Source organism: Triturus cristatus, chromosome 2_1, assembly GCF_964204655.1.
Source record: "Triturus cristatus chromosome 2_1, aTriCri1.1, whole genome shotgun sequence".
Lineage (NCBI taxonomy): Eukaryota > Metazoa > Chordata > Amphibia > Caudata > Salamandridae > Triturus > Triturus cristatus.
The window spans coordinates 1,092,146,418-1,092,166,002 of record NC_140581.1 but is presented as its reverse complement, the minus strand read 5'-3'; the positions used below and the strand labels follow the sequence as shown (position 1 = coordinate 1,092,166,002).

The 19,585-nt window shown below is 43.2% G+C and overlaps 1 protein-coding gene across 2 annotated transcripts in view; it reads right to left on the bottom strand.

The window, feature by feature from the left end:
* Window positions 1-19,585, bottom strand: part of LOC146866404 (serum albumin-like) — a 462,125-nt gene that overhangs the window by 305,881 nt on the left and 136,659 nt on the right. For both annotated transcript variants that reach the window (XM_085636474.1, XM_085636475.1), the window contains exon 4: window positions 13,762-13,976. In XM_085636474.1, coding sequence (XP_085492600.1) covers window positions 13,762-13,976 — 215 coding nt within the window. The remainder of the gene's footprint in view (window positions 1-13,761; window positions 13,977-19,585) is intronic.

Here is a 19,585-nt window from a genome sequence, read left to right as displayed (position 1 = left end):
GAAATTGAAAAGTGGCTCTTGGCCTTTTTATTTTGAAAGTTTATTTCTTTTTTTCTCTTATGGCTCCTTTCCTATGTCTTGGTTTTTCTTCCTTTTTGAATTTTTTATATTTCTGGTATGATCCTTATGAAGTTGCTGTCCTTCTCACCGCTGGCGGCATTGAGCACAGCTAGGCAGAGATAGGCTCTCTCGCCGCTCAGGGCAGTGCGGCTGTTAGGTCGAGAACTGCACCTGAGTGGATGAAAAACAGAGCTGCTCTAAATCAGGTCACAGGGTCAGGTTAGGTGCCTTGCCGGAAATCAACATTAGGCAAGACGCTGCTCCCTGTCCACTTCTGGGCACTGCTGGGTCCAAATTGTACCATGTTTATGAACATTACCACGTACTATGCTTAGAGCCATGCTCGGCTTCATTGTGAGTGAAAATTATTCCCCCGCAGGGCGACTAACAGACTTCTTAACTGATGATGTGCGATGGTGACTCACTGAATAAAAGGAAACATGATCGAGGCAAGCCAGGGTATTTTGACAGAGCGCACTCACTGACAGCACCGCTCGCTAATGCTCGTTGTAGAGTACCAGTGCGCCTCGAGGGTGATCACAGGGTGCTATAATATGTGTGAATAATACATTTCAGTGCAGTGATGCAGATACCAGCACTACAATGTGTTAGTTTAACCCCTGATGCGTGGCACTTGGCAGGGCTGCTAACACACCTTACGCTTTACCAAATGCCGTTTTAATTAAATAGGTGTATTCAAGATAAATGGGGGCATATTATCAAGAAACAGAGTTAAAATTATCGCCGCTTTAGCGGCAGAAAACTGCCGCTAAAGCGGCGATAATGGGCTTGATACTATGCCCTTGAGAATTCCCATAGAAGCCCATGTTTTAGTGACAATATGGGCTTCTATTGAAATTCTCAAGTGCATATTATCAAGCCCATTATCGCCGCTTCAGCTGCAGTTTTCTGCCGCTAAAGCGGCGATAATTTTAACTCCATGCTTGATAATATGCCCCATGGGGGCATATCAGCAACAACCGGCGATAATTATCGCTAAGCGCACTTAGCGCTAGGATAATTATAGCCGGCTAGCGTGGATTTTTATCGCTGAGATAGCGTGCTATTAGCAACGCATATCTCAGACGCGATAAAAATCCTCACACTAACTGCCTAACCTGAGATTATCACTGGAAACCCAGCGATAATCTCACGCAATGTGGCGTTAGCTTGATGATAGGGACTCACAAACTTAGCCATGACATCCACCTTCCATAGGATATCATGGCTAAGTCAGTCCTGAAGCAGGCGTAAGGAAAGTAGTGATAACAGGGGTTATCGGTACTTTTCTTGCCGCTATGCTTCATAGCGTGGGGCTTGATGATAGGAGAAATGTTGCTTAGCAACATTTCTCCTGTCATGTCAGGTCAGGAACGCCCACTTTGCATCTCATTAGAGATGCAAAGCTGGGCGTTAGGAATTCCTACGCTAACGCAGGTTTTCACACGTTAGCGTGAGCTTGCTAATTAGGCGATAAAATTATCGCCGCTTTTCGGCTGAAAACGGCTGCAAAGGTGGCGATAATTCTATCGCCTCGCCTTGCTGATATGCCCCATGGTTCCTTAGCAATGCCTTGCAGACCCAAATTCTGCTTCTCTAATTTTAGATGCATTAATTAAAGTCAGCAAACATCCATTAAACCTCCCATTCATCCTCCATTAAACTTCCCCTGTCCTTCACTTCCTAGCAGTCGTCTCATAGAGTCACCTTTATTGTTGAGAGTTCCTTCTGGAACCACCAAGTCACAAGTTCCTATCCAGGAATAGTAAGTAGTTCAGTGGCTTATATGCTTGCTTCAGATATCTGCTTGTGACCAATAAGGTATACATTTGAGTAACTTCTAGACCTTATTTGAATCCCAATAACATAGCACAGTGGGTTTCGAAATGTTTTCAAAGAGCGCTAACGGAAGGTGAAAGATTCAGTAGTCGCAAGCTGTCTAACTCGCAGACTCTTCGCTTGGAGTTGGATAATATGAGTACCATTGGTTGGGGCAGGAATTAATGCATTGCTTTTTTTTTAATCACAGTTAATAACTGGGGTTACTGTTACTCAATTTACTGCTACATAATGTATCACACATGTGCCACATTACTGTGAATGTGCTTCGAATGTGCATGTTAATTTTTCTTCTAAAGACAGGATGTGGCATAATTTGAAGCAAGCAATTGGAGTAAAGTGTCCATCTCAGTCCAGGTTATTCCTCTTTCCAACCCTGTCTGCCTTTTCTACCAATAAATCATTGTTTTGAGGTGTCTTACTTTAATTTGTTCAATGGGAGGAAAGCAAGAGTACAACACCCAGAATACATGGTCATCACTGAATGGTTAGGACTGGAAACAGTGACCCTGGTGACTCAGTAAGAGGGGTTGCCCTAACTTCCTGCTGTCTCCCTTTGTTCTTCTGGTGTCATCCACACACTGATGCAGGAAGTCCATTGCATTTGTTGCGAGAGTGCGCACGTGAACAGTACATGTTTGTTTGTGTCTTGGTCAGTTTGATAGCAGACTGAACCAAGGCCTGCTGAGTGTGGAGACATAATGTGTGAGGATCCAGCTGTGCTGATACGACCCTTGACGAAAGAGATCCCTGATCCATCCTTTGACTGGAGCATGCCTCCGGCTCTAAAGTACGAAAATAGGCTGCACGAGCCACCTTTTGAGGTCCTCTGCTCAGACTTTTTGGTCCTAATTAATCCAAGCCGTAGGACGGGCTTATAAAATCAACGCACCATTTCCATTCACTTTCTACTTGCTTGTTTCCCATTAACAGTATTGCCCAAATGTATATTTCATAGTCTGTTCTTAATCAAATACATTGTAATGTGTGTTATATTCGTACACCCTAATTCTCTTGTCCTGGAGATGCACTGACTCAGATGCCTAAAGGGCAGATTTTTTTTTTTTTAAATTATCGCCATTTTTAAAAACCCTTGGATGCAACCTTGTAAGAGTTGCAAATCCTTAATTTAATGTGTACTTAACCTTGGAACAGTACATCACACTACTAGAAACTGCATATGTATCCTGCAGCTGATGCTGGGCAGTATGTTTTACTCAAGATAATCTATCTTTCAGGAGATGCTTTTCATTGTTTTGCTGGTCCAGGATGTTTGTACCTTGCACATAGGCTAGCAAGGTGATTTGGATTTGCCCAGTTAAAAATCATTTCTAAAGGATCCCATTAGAACATATGGCCTGCACAATTGTTTCTTCAATTTTTTAGCTCATTGCTAGTAAGAATTTAGGGGCATATTAACAAGGAACAGGGAAAATTAACGCTAACGCCCGCTATCGCTGGAAAAAATCCAGCGATAGCGGCATTTTGGGAGGTTATCGCTGATAATGCAGCAATAAAACTACGAGGATAGGGATATCCTTGTTGATAGCCCATGGTGGATTTAGCCATGTAATCCACCTCCCATTGGATTATATGGCTAAGTCTGAAAATTAGCAGACGTAAAAAAGCAGCGTTAACCGTGGTTAGCGCTGCTTTTTTTGTCTCTAACAGGGTTAGCGTGAAGCTTGATAATAGGAGAGATGTCGCTTAGCGACATTTCTCCTATTAGTTTGCTCTGGAACGCCCACTTTGCATCTCATTAGAGATGCAAAGGGAAGCATAGTGAAAAAGGGTGCTAACATGGGATTTTGCATGTTAGCACCCTGATGTTGATAGGGCAATATTTTTATCTCCGCTTCTTTGACTTTTAAAGCCAAAAAAGCGGAGATAAAGCCCTTGTTAATATGCCCCATAGCTCCTTGAAGTAAAATTGTCTGTGGCATCTGTGTGCACTGTCTTTTTGTCTTACCACAAATTTCAGTTTTTGCTGATGTATTTTATTATTTGGAGTACATATGTGCATTAAAAAACAATAACGGAAACACTGCGCATATAATAAAATGCCAGCTGATGACAATGGGCACTATTTGTTATTACAAAGTCATCTAAAGATATAGTCGGGGTAGGCATGTATCCCTGAATTAGACTGCATGACCCACTGTACAGTAATTCTATAGCTAGTCAATCCCTGGCAGCACAGCACCCAGGATAATATACTGCATTTACAATGCCAATAACTCCAACTTCCGCAAATGCAAGACCAATTTCATTGCAAATGCTGTACCACTGACTCGGCTTACTAAACCTCGCAGCTCCTGTGTTCCAAGTAGCTTTGAGGAAAGTAAACAAACAGTGCTCTACAAAAAGTTCTATAATTGAGGTATCTGACTATCATACTCCATACTATAGGTGTTGCACCCTTCCCCTACGCATAAATAGCTCGGAGTCCTGTGATGTTGTCACGCGCTTTTTCTCATCACCCCATTACTTACTTTCTATTTAGTTAACTGACATGAACGACTGGCTGGTTCTCTGCCAGGGACATTAGTTCATTGTCGCGTCAATGACATCTGTGCTAATAACTTTCAGGTTTTTGTGATGTAATGTCTCTTCACTCAGCCAAAGATTTTCTTTCATTCGGTGTTCTGTTTTCTTATCTCTCTAACATTATCTAAACAGTAGGGTGGGCATGTAGTGTTACCTTCACCAATGAATTCGAGTGGAGTCTGATACTTTTACCCTGGAAGGTTAAGCAACGGTTCTCACTTTTGCCAAAAGGTCAGCTAAGAAAAGTTCAACATTTTATCCCTGCAGTTGGATGTGCTGAAATGATTGTTGAATGTCAGCCAGAATTTTATGCTCAGTTTTTCCCGTTGCCAAATATTGCTGATCCTCACCCTAGGTAGCAGAGGGGACATGCTGGGGCATCCTCCATTCTCTCAGCCGCGGTCCATGCAGGTAACAGCGGTGGGGTGTGGGGCAGGGTAAGGGGGTATTTCGAGGGACGATGCAGAGGGAAAATTAAAGATTTTTTTCTCTCAGCATCGTCCCTCGAAATCTCCCCTTACCCGGCCCCACTGCTGTTACCTGCACAGACCGCGGCTGCGTTCTCTGCCCTTCAGACTTCAAACCCCAATATGCTGGTATCTTGCATGTGGGGAAATCCTGACAGCCATTCTTCCACAAAGAGAAACAAAAAGGCGATCAGTTGCATGGGCTGTGGTGAGGAGAGAGAAGATCTCAGACGTGGTGGGAACATGGTGCTGCTGCCGCACAAGGCTTCCTTAATTATCCCCCTAAAAAACCTTTCCAGATTTGAAGTTCACAAAACTGACAAAGCTTAAGAAAATGTACATACAGGCAGAAAAGCTTGTGGTTTTGCATCTTCACCCCACCTGTTAAGCACTTAGGGGCATATTATCAAGGACGGCGTTAAAATTATCGCCGCTTTATCGGCAGAAAACTAAATTCCAATAGAAGTCCATGTTCTGGTCTGAACATGGGCTTCTATTGGAATTCTTTGCGGCATATTATCAAGCCCATTATCGCCGCTTTAGCGGCAGTTTTCTGCCGATAAAACGGCGATAATTTTAATGCCATCCTTGATATTATGCCCCCACATTTCAACTGTGTGCCTGATTCGAGCAAACATGAGTATTTTTGTACCAAATGTAAGATTGGAATGGGTGCAATATCACCACACCAAGGGGTAGATTTAACTATTTGTTCACGCAGTGCACTGCAGCAGCCGCAAATGTTGTGCTGCGTCAAAAGGAGAGAGGAGGAGAGCACACATTTTTTAAAATAAGGCATTCTCCTCCCCTCTCCCTGGTGCCGGTGCTGAATTCAGTTGCCGTGCTCCACAGAGACACCTTTGCACCATAGTGCAAACGGTGTCTCCATGAGTCTAGCATAGGTTTACTATGGTTAGACTAACTTGAAGCCTTTTCCCACTATGTATGTGTGTACAGTGCAACAGACATGCAAAGTTGGAAAAGGAAGGAGAAATGAAAGCATTCTCCTTCCTTATGCTTACTTCAGAAGGGTGCAGTTTTCTGACACTAAACCCTATCTACTTTATTTAGAAAATTGGGTTTAGCATCGGAAACCTTGGGTGGCTGCATTGAAAGGCCCATGCTCCACCATTGGTACACCCTCAAGGCACTAAGCAACGAAAAGAAGCGCTATGCGCTGCTTTGCGTTACTTTTCCATTATCTCCAGCGCTAAACCATTTTAGCGATAGAAAGTAAATTGGAAATAAAGATTTTGCGCCGATTTGCACCGCAAAAGGGCATACCATCTTAATAAATACCTCCCAAGTGTTTTTCCTCCCACACAATTTTTTGCCAGGCAAAGGCTTTTGGTATTTATGTGGCGAAAGCTGCAACTGTTCTTTTCCATACCTCCTAATAGGGAACAAGATGCTGTATTACTTCATTGTACTGTATTCCTTTTCAGAATATGTAGGTAATACTGCACCGGCTAAGTACTATGTTGAAAAGTATTGGGGCCATATTATCAAGAACGGCAATAACATTATCGCCGCTTTAGCGGCAGGAAACTGACGGTAAAGCGGCGATAAGGGGCTTGATAATATGCCCTAGAGAATTCCAATAGAAGCCCAGGTTCTGGTGTGGAGGACATCAAACCTGGGCTTCTATTGGAATTCTCAAGGGCATATTATCAAGCCCCTTATCGCCGCTTTAGCGGCAGTTTCCTGCCGATAAAGCGGCGATAATGTTATGGGTGTGATATTACCACCCAAGAATAATGGTCAACTTCTAATGAGGTCCTAAATAGTTTGCCGTTGAATGCTTCTTCAGCACCCTGTGAGCAGTGCTGGGAAGACAAGCACTAATATCTCTTTGCCAGTATTCTAAAGTTGACCAAAACGGTGAATCAGGGATATGAAACAGACAGAGACAGTTGTATTCTGAATTCTTAAGTTCAGCGACAGTTTAAAGCAGGGAACTCAGGCAGAGAAGGTTGATCTCTTTCTCGTACTGTGTTGGATGAAGTTAGGGGGATGAGTGCTACCAGCCTTACTACCCACATTCTGTCGAACGTTAACATCTTATGCTTAGAATGCCAGCTTTTAACTACTTTTTGTCTACATCTTAAGGTCAGTGAGAGTGTTAAACAGGAGCATGAAGCAGACACAGGATGATGGTTTGCCTCTCCGGGTTGGTTGAGATTACAGGATGAGTTTAACTAGCCTTAATTTTCACATGCTGTCAGGAGTTAACAACTTGGAACAAGTTGCCTATGCTTTCTAATAAATTTAGAAACAAGAAAAGTGCATCAAGAGTGATCCGTAGAATACCATAACCGAATCCCACCAATGTCTAATCTAACCTTAAATAATGTGTACAAGAGACAATATTTTTCTTTGCAATCTTATACAATGAACAAAATAAATATATTATCATTACAAACATAGGAACCAGGCAAATTTAATTCTCTAACCAGTGTATCTATAAATAATTTTTTCAGCTGGAGCATGAGGGCCTGAAAAGCGTGGGACCTAGGTCACCCATACTTCTGCTCTTCCCTCATGATGGCGAACAACCTTTACAATGCCGTCGTTACACCGCGATACATTTACATCGCAGTCATTACAATGCAAGTCGTTACAAAGACTTGTGCTGGATGGCGCTATACAATAAGGAATAGTATGATTTACTATTCCAACACCTTCCCTACTGTTACATAAGCTGGAGTTGGAATAGTAAATTGTACTAAGTCCAGCGCCCTCCAGCGCAAGTCGTTGTAACAACTTGCGTTGTAATAACTGCGATGTAACTTACCGCGATGTAAATCATCGCGTTGTAACGTCACATATTCCCTCATGACAGCCGTGCTCCTGGAGCTTAGAAACAATAACCAGTACCGCCTCAATCAATCAATCAATCAGGGTTCTTGTAAAGTGCTGTTAATCACACATAAGGGTCTCAAGGCACGGTGGGGGTCTGCAGTTCAGTCGAAGAGCCAGGTCTTGGAGTCCTTCCGGAATTGAGGCACCTCAAGACATGACACTTCAACTGCACTGCAGAACCCCCCTACTCCCCCAGCACCTTGAGCCCCTTACGGGTGATTAGCCGTACTTTACAAGAACCCTACTGAAGAACCCTCCTTGCAAAGGAGTCTCCCAACGTTTGAAAATTCAAACCCGGTTTATCAATCTTTGGTATAATTTGAATTTGAGTGCAGTGAATTCTCTAAGTGTGGTTTCCAAGTGCACATGAGTTGACAATCAGTCTGTGATGTCAATCATGGAGGCAGGCTCTTCAGCCATCCCATTTATCAGATTCGGATGAAACATTTAATGTAGTGGGGCTATCTGGAAAGCTTTAAGACGGTTGAGTATGAGTATATGCCTGATCCTTGGAGCATATTCTCAGAGTTCTAGCTCACTTAACCCCTCATTACAAGAGAACCTCAATTCCCGAAGATGCCAGTACTGGATGTGCCTCATCTGGAACCATTAGTAATGCAGTACTAGTGTGGACAAATACTCCATGTCATACTGGGCAGACTCTGTCCTGGTAAATGCAATGGGATTATGGGCTTGGAAGCACCTAATTCTGAATGTTATTCCCCCTTGTCTAGTGTCTATGAGAACACTAATTAACATATTAAAAATGTATTTGACAATTTTTGTAGTTGCTAACACTGTACGCCTTTAAAATCTGTATGACAAATGTATGTGCACTGTTTCTCTGTGAAATAAGAAAAATAATGTGAATTCGTTTTCATCTGCCTTGCTTGTTAGTCAGTTGTGTCTTTCCTTAGCTTACAAAGTGAAATGTTTTCAAGGATAAAGTCTACAGTGTGGTTTGGCTAAAGTAATTGCTTTTATTGTCTTAGTATGTGAAGCTTACTTTCATCATGATGCATGCTGGAAGAACGATGTGCAAAGAAATGAATGAATTCATTGTATTTTAAAGTCATTATTTTACTTCCAGTGGAAAGATTACATTACTCTTACTTGCTTGTCTCTCCCACCACCAAAATTCGCATTCAAACATACAAACAACATGAAGTACATGTTAAAACACACACGTCCATGAGAGATGAAGGTGTCAGACCAAATACCATTGTGGGATCTTCCACCAGTGGTAGGTCATTTTCCTTGTGGTTCATAAGTAGCTTTTGCGTCCACGATCACCAGCAGAGAGCTGCAGCTCAGGACGGACTGGGTATGGACACTAAAAGTACATACAAACTGTAACACAAAAAAACTGTGTCTATCTTATCACCTGTCCATGTGAAAAACAGTATGTAGGTATGACCACAAGTTCTATTAAACTGAGAATTAATGAACATCGCAGCACTAGCCGCGCAAATAGTCCAACACAAAAATGAGTATGCACTTCCTGACTAGGAGTCTCACACCAGATGACCTATGCTGGATCATACTAGAAACACATCCTAATATGAATAAGCAAATATTGTTCAGAAAAGAACAACAATGGATCTTCCTCTTTTCCTCTAACACCATTGGATTGAAAAATGACATTCCATGGCATGAGATATAGATAATCCATTTATAGGTGAGACTGATCAGACCAGGAAGGGACAAATGCAATCACCTTACATCGTAACATAATTTGAGGTGCTCACAAAGAACCAACAGTGGTTCCGAATGAAAACACCTAACAAAGGGAGTAACATTTCGTACTGTGTTAGAATACAAATTATGCTTTTGTATTGTTTTGCGTAAGTTAGCATCCGCTGCGCCATTTTGTGTACGGGTGCCATTTTGTATCATGATCAAAACTAATTCCCTACCCTTCCGAGAAACAACCTTCTCTAGGTTATGTTTCCTCTGAGCTGAGTTCTGCCACACTAATGAATGCCCTGTTCTTATTAGTGCATACCTTTCCTTTTGATGTAAGCCTTCTCCCACTTGTCTAGTGGCGGACACAGGCGGAATGGCCTTGACTGATAGATAATGTGTGCCCAGCTTCAGAACCGAAACGTACTCCTTTGTAATTTACTGTCCAACTGCGTTTCTCTGGAAAATGCCATGGTGGGCTTGTTTCCAATGATTCTGAAATGTACATAATGTATCGTTATGCTTGCTGAAGTCAGACTCTCTCTGCAACACTCTTAGCGACTGAGCAGACAGGGCTCTGCTCTGAGAGGTGGTCGTGAGTGACCAGAGTGACCCAAATCGGGCCACTTCCTTCAACTGAACAGTCCACATAGACATTGTTCTGATAGCGAGACCTATTTCCACACTGCTGAACAGAACTACCTGATCATACAAAGCTAATCCTCTTCTTAATACTCCTTTTATCGTGTAAATATCTTGTTCCTTTCAGGATGACATAGTATAATACAGATACATAGCTGAAAAAACACACATCAATGATAATTTAACCATTTTGATCACTACAGTTCCAAGACCATCGGAATTCCCATCGGGCAACGCTTAGTCTTATAGATTGAGAATACGCTGTTAACATCCCCCGTTAGTAATGGTTAATAAGCAGAAGCTTTGTCCAATATGGATATTGACAATTGGTTTAATTATAGTGTTAAGATGGCCACCACATGAGCAACCTTTTCCTCCCAATGGAGAGAAATAACAGACTAAAGCATCCTAGTCAATCCCTGCTCTAGCGTTTGCACTCAGAGCGGGTCCAATAACGGCCACACCTGGTCCTTGTTAATCAATCAGGAACAGATTAAATACTCCCAACTTACCCGTGTGCTGACTCTTCCGAGTCAGCACACGAGGGTAGGTCATTCAGAGAGCGGGTCCTGATCAAACTTTAAGTACGGCATATCCGCCAATGCTCCATAGAATGGAACTCTTTCTAGACTCTGAATCAAACAGGGCCAAAATGACCCAAACATTGATTACCTTTGTCAGCACGCAAACAACGTGCTATTGTGCACAAGTTGAGGGGGCATGCATTTTTACCCAATTTGGGTAACTTATAATCTTTGATGGACTTTTAATTTATGTTGCATGTGTCTTGTGTTTTTTTTTATATGTACAGGTGACATACTTTGGCACAAAGCATGCGATTGATGCAAACAAATAAGCATGCATTTGGTGTAACAAAATAAGCATGTGTTTCACGATTTGTGAGTCAATATTGGAAATAAAGATTTGGAAATATTGAATTTAATTTTTACTATGAACTATGTGTCTTTGTACTTCAGGTCATTGCTAAATAAATCACAAATCAATACCAAAACCAAGGTTTGTGTGATTTGGAGAAAATCAATGAACCCATACATTAAAACTCCAATCACTGAGTAGATTAGTTTGATACTGGACCCGATGAATAGCTACTAGATCATTGCTATGACTATTCGGAAGCTAGAAACATGTTGACCTATAGCTATCTAAGATAACTAAAGTCTAATAGATAGCACCACACATTTATAATATAGGTAAGAGAACTTGTTCATTAAAGTTTTTCCTGAAAAGTACCTTGTTCACACTTCAACACCAATCTACTCCTTAAGCCCCCACACCCGCACTTCATCAACGGCAGAAAAGAAGATCTCTTGCAAAGAGCCCCCATTGAGGGTGCCCGTCGGGCATTGCAGCGCTGGCCCTGCAAGGAGCAAACACCCTGTGATGAAGCATGGCCTCTATCCAGGTGTGTGAGGGCATTTGAATCTTGCAGGGTCACGCCCACTGCGTACCCTACAGAATAGTTGTTGACCCACATAGATACTCATTCTTCTTTAGGAGCTGCATACCCCACATACATTTATTAGATTATTTGGAACACGTATGCTGTAACTTGATGCGTTCTAAGTCCATCCCTTTGTTAGACATGCCTTATGGGCTCTGTAAGCACACTTTGATCTTGTAGTGCAACATCCACTGAGCTTAATATTATTGATTTTACTACTTGAATATATATTTTTAATTTGGCGTACTTATTGTTTTCGTAGGAAATATATGCGCTGTGAGCATAAAATGCATTCTTTTTTTTTTTTTTTTTTAAATATTTTTATTGAATTTCAAAAGTTTTCCCTTACATCCATCAATAATCCATCATTATCACAGCATAATACAGTATATTACTTTTTGAAAAGTAACCCTACAAACAATATTAATTCAACCAATATTCACATTATATTACATCTCTTTACATATATATGTGATCAACTATATCATAAAGGTATTTAAGCTAACAATCAAGCCAACATCCTTAACTTAACACCATTCCCTGCTTCCATGTTCTTACAGGCTCCCAGATTTTTAATCCAAGCTGCCTCTTCTTTTTACCCTTACGTGCATAGATTGCTTTTTCTATATTATAAGCAGACAATAAACTTGCCAACCACTGACGCATGTCCGGAGGTCTTATATCCAGCCAAGCCCTGGCAATCATTAATCTATATACTGCCATTGCTATAAAAAGGAATTCCCGATGTGGGACCGATGGGTCTGTACTAATCCCAAGTAGTACTAAAGTTGGTGAAAGCGCAACTCTGATGCCTAAGTATGTAGCTAAAAAGATTTCCAGATCCCGTTTTAATGTGTATAGCTGAGGACAAGATGCAAATATGTGTATAATATCCGCTCCAACGGAGTTGCATCTTGCGCAGCTCGTCCCACTGGTACCTCCCCATTGTTGAATTCTAGCAGGAGTATAATACAGAGCATATATTGTTTTATAATGCTGGGCCTGAAGTGGGGCTGAACACAAAACGGTATATCCCAAAGTCAATGATTCCTGAAAAAATCCCGACTCGATAGGGAGCTTCTCCACCCATTTATTAGCAAACTTATCAATATCATCTGTTTTAGTTTCTACTAATGTTGCATAAAAAACACGTATTGTACAGCCCTGCCCCCTGCTTATTTTGTCCAATATTACATTATTCCCAAACCCAGCAGGCCCCCCTTTCTTAGTATTCAGAAAACTCCTAATTTGGAGATATTTAAAAAAATTTCTAGTATCCAACTGGTACTTAGTTCTTAAGACCACAAACTGTGCAATGCCCTCTTGTCCCATCATGTCCCCTATCTGCACTATCCCTTTACTCATCCATTCTGCCATAACATTATCTGCAAAAATCATTTCCGGGAACGATTTATTCCGATATAGTCGAGTATATCTGTTTATCCTACCCATACCAAATTTTTTCCTAAATGCATTCCAAATCTTAATAACTGCGCTAACAGTCTTAAACTAGTCCTCTTGTAATATGAAAAATCAATACAGTTCAAAAAACAATTTCCAACGTCTTCGCCAAAAACCACTGCGTAAATATCCATGGAGCTATTAATATCCCAACAATCGTGTAACCCCCCCCCCCAATTAGACCCTGCATATATTGTAAAGCTGCGGCCCTATAGTACAACCTAAAATCTGGTGCACCCCACCCGCCCCTTTCTCTAGGAAGAGAATGCATTCAATGAATTGTGCTATTTTAACTGGTGACATTACTGCTGTTGTGCCAATTATATTTGCTAACTAAATCTAATATTAAAAATACCAAGTAAGAGCCTGTTTGGAATTTTTCATGTCAGAGTTTCTGAATCTGCTTTGCCTCCTCTAATTCTGCAGATCCAACCTTTTTGATAGGGCAAAGCATAATTATCTTTTAGGGATCAACTTGGGACACCCTTGTAATACCGGGACTGGATATTTCTGAAACAGAATGCATACATCTGTGTGTTTTTTTATGGCAACGTTCGGTTTTTGCTCTATTACTTTCAGCAACTTTCTGCTTTTGCTCACAGTTGTCATGTTTGATGTTTGTTTCAGGCCTGTTCCACTTCCAACACTCTTCCACATTTTGATGCATCACAAAAAATATTACTTTCATTTGTACTTCCTTTGCTATGATCTTAGAAAGCAGACAGTTCATTTTCTTACTTCTCTACATATGTGGCTGGGTCCTCTTTGTAACCTTTGCAGATTTGCTCTGGCTCTGGATTTTCATAGGGCGGCAGTGCATCTAGATCTGTGATTTTATGTGATAGAAAGCAAACATTTCTGACCGGGTCCAGCTCAGCGCAGCACTGCGTATGCGCCGGATACATCCCAGGATCTGGAGGGGTTTTACACATTACATCAAGCGCAACTGTAATCTGTGAGGGAATGTAATGAAATACAGTTTGCACACCTTCCATTCTTGATACTCCTTTTTGAGATTGTATTTTGATATGCACAACACATAGAAAGAACAAAAAACAAGTCATCCAGTGGGCCTTTAAAGGTTAAAACCTAGTTAACCATATACATTAGGCATATAATTGTAAGAAGGTGTGCCACATACCACAACACAGAGACAGACAGCCCACATCAGAAAAATAGTCACACAATGTCTAAACAGCCCCACCTACTTGTCCTAACGGTTCCCTTTGGTGCAGGGTCGGAGCTATTAATAGTCCAATAGGTTTAGTGGCACGGGGGCCCAGAGGCCTGATTGGTCCACTGAAACCTAATTACTGTTGTATTTTACTTTCAATACAGCAGTCAGACAGGCCATTTTACTTGACTGCACTAGGGTCCTTGATACCCCCGCTAACCGTCGCTTCGGCGGCAGCTATGAGGTCAGCTACCATGGCAGGTAAGGCAGTGTAGAAAGGAAGATTAGAGAACTGTTGTATCCAGTGATTTTCCCCATGCCTGTACTTCTCTACCTTACTTGGTTCACTCCTTCCCTCTCTCTCCCTTCCCCCCCTCTTCCTCTTCCCAAAGTAGTACGTTCCATCCCAGTAGAATATTGGTGTGAAGCTCACCTTGGAATGTTGGTGTTCTTCACTTGGTCAGCTGGTGCTGGACGATCTGAAGCTGAATAAACGCCCTTCTCCTGATCTACTTGTGTGGAGGCGATTATTTAACATTTGGCGATGATTCAGCTGTGCTGGGGGCAGCACAGATCCTTGAACCAACCATCATGATGGTCAGACTCTCACTGCTCATGGCAGTGACCAAGACAGACAGCAAAAGGAGGCTTGCTGCAACAATGCAGGACTCAAAACACTTTGTCATCCTCTACGGCCCCAGTGTCTTTCCAGGAACAAGAAAGGAGGCATTGCTTTGTGTATGGGAGGAGCCAGGATGAAAATACAGGTTCAGGCGGGATGGGACTTTCAGAAAAGGAGTAAGGAGCAGGAGAACTAGTACTATATAACTTCCAACTTCAGGACAGTCAGGAGTAATGTTCCCTCAAATTTTTTCCTCTGTGTGCGGCAATAAAGGATCTATGTGCACTGCAACCAAACTTGTATGCGCTGAAGACATGCAATAACTCACTATGCAAGTGATTGCAGCAGGCAAGCTAACAAAATCATTGTTGTTTGTCACTCCAAATAAGGCCAGTGAGGAATGGTCACTGGCAGTACAACCAGACAATCAAAGATTCTTCATATGCAAATACAAAACAAGTAAGATACTTCAAATAGTTTTCAGCAGCTCTCATACATGGCAGGCTACACTGCACTGGTATGTCCGAGACAACCCTTCCCAGGGAGACCACCTGTGCAATCTACAGTGCAGGAAACACTACAAAAAATACACCCAGTTCTTTAACAGATATGCATCACATGTGACTGCTGCACTCCTAACCGATACCCTTAAACTCCAGAACGGACAAGTTCTGGCATGCCAAAGCACACACTATGAAGCACTTTCAACACTTCATGTGACACCATGCATATCTTCCCAAAAGATTCTGGAACTGTATTATTTCTAACATTTACTATGAACATTTAAAGCCTCACACACTGACATTTAGATCAAAGCAACTACTTTCTGTTCTAAACACATCTTTACATGGCCATAAGGTGACATACTTGGCAGAGGTGGCAATCAGGTAAATCTCTCCTTTGTTCTACCTGCAGTACCTAGGTACATATCTACTAACTTTTTAAAGTTACATCCCTGCACATGGGAAATCCTTTTGACTTTAGCACTTTTCAGGATGCCAAACTCCAGGCCCAAATCTTTGGAAATCTATCCTACATCGAATTGACAGTCAGGGCTTTTGTAGTCTTTGTTGACTCTGGTCTCCCTACTCTCGCTTTTGCGTTGAATTCTGTCGATTTTTAAGATTTTCTCATTGTGGACATGCAGAATGACAGTTCTAAGGTTTTTTAAATGCTAACCTCGAACTATAACATGCCTGAAACCTATGGTTTTTAAGGTGAATTTCAAAGGTTTTTTAAATGCTAGTTTCTAACTATGCCTACAGAGGTAGGACATGTAAAGAAAGAAGAAAAAACGCAGGAAGTAGCAAAAGAAATGCAGAAAGAAGCAAAAGAATTCCACAAAGAGGAAGAAAAGTGCAGGAAGAAGCAATACGTGCAGAAAGAACCAAAAGAGGAGCTTACTTACTGGAGGTAACAAGAAGGGTAGTTTGCCCCAAAGGACATCCTTGGGGGCCAACTTCCCAAACTATTACCTACAGTCAGTCCCACACAGTGCTCACTGGTAAGTACTTGTACCAGGCCAGGCCCACTTTGCGCTCACTGGTGCGCTCTTAGATGGGGATTGATGTCCCCTTCACTCCTGGGGGTCCTTTAGGGGCCAACTAGCCTACCTTTTACCTCCAGTAAGCCCCACGCAGTGGGATTGGTGAGAGGTAGACAAAGGTCATGCCCCCTTTCTCCACCACTCTGCAAACGAACCCCCTGGTGTGTTGTACATTGGGGGATTAAGTCCCCTTGAATCCTGAGGGTCCCTGGGGTCCAACTAGCCCACCAGGTACCTCCAGTAAGCGCCATAGAGCTGCATTGCAGAGAGGTGTAAAAAGGGGCATGGCCTGGACCACCTCTCTGCAACGCAGCGCAGTGGCACTTACTGGAGGTACATGGTGGGCTAGTTGGCCCCTAGGGATCCTCAGGATTGAAGAGGAATTAATTCCCCACCTTAAAACGGGCCACAGGGCGTGTTTGCACACATGTCACTTCAGGCCCCACCCGCTCCCTTCACCACTGTGCAAACGCGCCCTGGGCGCGTTTTTAAGTTGGGGGATTAAGTCCCCTTGAATTTTGAGGGTCCCTGGTGTCCAACTAGCCCACCAGGTACCTCCAGTAAGCACCACAGAGCTACGTTGCAGAGAGGTGTAAAAAGGGGCATGGTCTGGACCACCTCTCTGAAACGCAGCACAGCGGCGCTTACTGGAGGTATCTGGTGGGCTAGTTGGCCCCCAGGGACCCTCAGGATTGAACAGGAATTAATTCCCCAACTTAAAACATGCCACAGGGCATGTTTGCACACATGTCACCTCAGGCCCCGCCCCCTCCCTTCACCACTGTGCAAACGCGCCATGTGGTGCATTTTAACTTGGGGGATTAAGTCCCCTTGAATCCTGAGGGTCCCTGGGGTCCAACTAGCCCACTAGGTACCTCCAGTAAGCGCCTCAGAGCTGCGTTGCAGATAAGAGTAAAAAGGGGCGTGGCCTGGACCACCTCTCTGCAACGCAGCACAGTGGCGCTTACTGGAAGCACCTGGTGGGCTAGGTGGCCCTCAGTGGGCCCTCAGGATTGAAAGGGAATTAATTCCCCAACTTAAAAGGCGCCACAAGGTGCGTTTGCACACATGTCACCTCAGGTCCGCCCCCTCCCTTCACCACTGTGCAAACACGCCCCGTGGTGCGTTTTAAGTTGGGGGATAAAGTCCCCTTGAATCTTGAGGGTCCCTGGGGTCCAACTAGCCCACCAGGTACCTCACAAGAAATAATCGATGTATTTGGATATTTTCTCCAATAAGGAACCCATTGAAGACACAATAGGTCTCCCTGGTGGTCTCAATGGGTCCTTATGCAGTTTAGGCAATAGGTAAAGAATAGCTATTTTTGGAGTCCGATTTAAGAGAAAAGAGTATTCCTCCCACTCTAAAATTCCCTGTACATGCCACACTGTGAGCTTATCATAGTATGTGGTGTTAGAGTTCACAACCATATAATTAGAAACTTTCTTATAACAATCCTGATTCTCTAACTGTTGCATGCCCTCCTGTAAATAATCTTCCACATTCAACACAACAACATTACCCCCTTTATCTGATTGTTGAATAACTATGTTGCGATCTAATTGTAAAGATTTTAGCGCCATTCTTTGCTTTTTGTTCAGGTTGTCATGATGCCATCATCTTTTTTGGGCCAGTATTTTCAGATAATTAATTACCAAAGTTGCAAAGATATCAATACCACAAGTGGGAATTGTAGGGTTAAAAGTCGATTTAGGTCTAAACTCGTTGGGACAATTAAAATTCACTTCATAGCCTAAAGACTGAGCAGTAATAGGTGTGCTGGTGTTGTTGGACTTGTCGGCGGCTTTCGACACCGTCCCCCATGAGGGCCTGCTCGCAAGACTCTTTGAGATTGGTCTGCGGGGGACGGTGCTCAAATGGTTTTCTTCCTTTTTGGCCGGTCGCCGGCAAACGATCTGGACATCATCTGACACCGCCGTAATGCCGCCTCTGGGAGTCGGGGTCCCTCAGGGCTCTATATTGAGCCCGACCCTTTTTAACATCTTTATGACCCCTTTGGCGGCGGTGGCGGAGTCATTTGGTGCCCGGATCGTGTCGTATGCCGACGACACCCAGCTCCTCTTCTCTTGCGAGAAAGGGGCTGACTTTGACGGGGAGAGTATCCAGAATTGCCTTGGGGCTGTGTTCGCATGGTTCCAACTGAACAGCCTCAAGTGCAATTCCGACAAATCGGAGGTACTCTTCTTCGGGTGCGATACGGAGCCTAGCTGGCAGGCCTGGTGGCCCATCGACATGTTCCCTCCGTCCGGCTCTTCTCCCTTGGCTAAAAACTTGGGGGTTAAGATGGACAAGGGGCTGACGATGAAAGCCCAGATCTTGGGGGTAACCGGCACTTGCTTCGGCCTGTTAAAAATGCTGCGGATGTTCTTGCCTCTCTTGTCCGAGGAGCACAGGAGGCTGACGGTGCAGGCTCTGATAGGCTCCAGGTTGGATTATGCCAACATTCTTTACCTGGGCCTGCCAGAGTATCTGCTACAAAGGCTTCAAGTTGCACAGAACGCGGCGGCCAGGGCCATCTTTGGCCTAAGTAGACGGGCCAGCGCCTCTGGGTTGTTGGTGACGTTACACTGGCTACCCATCCGCAAACGGATTGCCTTTAAGGCGCTGACCTTGGCCTACAAAGCGCTCCATGCTGTGGGAGCTAAACATCTCCAAAAGAGACTGACCTTTTACCATCCGACTCGCTCGTTGAGGTCAGAATCTCTACTTTTGGCGGCTGTTCCGCGTGTGAAGAGGGCTCGCCTTGGGGGCCGCTCTTTCAGTCTGTTGGCCCCACAGATGTGGAATGCACTACCGCTCCCTTTGCGGGGGGCGTCTACTCTCCTTGATTTTAGAAGAGGTCTCAAAACCTGGCTGTTTTCCCAATAGGTCTGCCAGTAGTTTTGCTTTCTTTTTGTTTATCTTTTAACCTCTTTTAGCTGTGTTGTGTTATTCTGAAATCTGTTCCCCTTACCTAAAAGCGCCGGGACACTCTTTTTGAGTAACCGTTGCGCTATACAAAAGAATAAATAACATAACATAACATAACATAACATAACATAGGTGTTGACTCTACATTATTAAACTCAAAATCCTTTAGTGCAATCAGGGTATCTACCTCATTAATAGACTTCTACAGGAGTGACTAAGATTGAAACATTCTGAGTGGGAGAGTTTTTAACTTTCAATTTATGCCATTTCTGCAGTCTCCTACAAAATG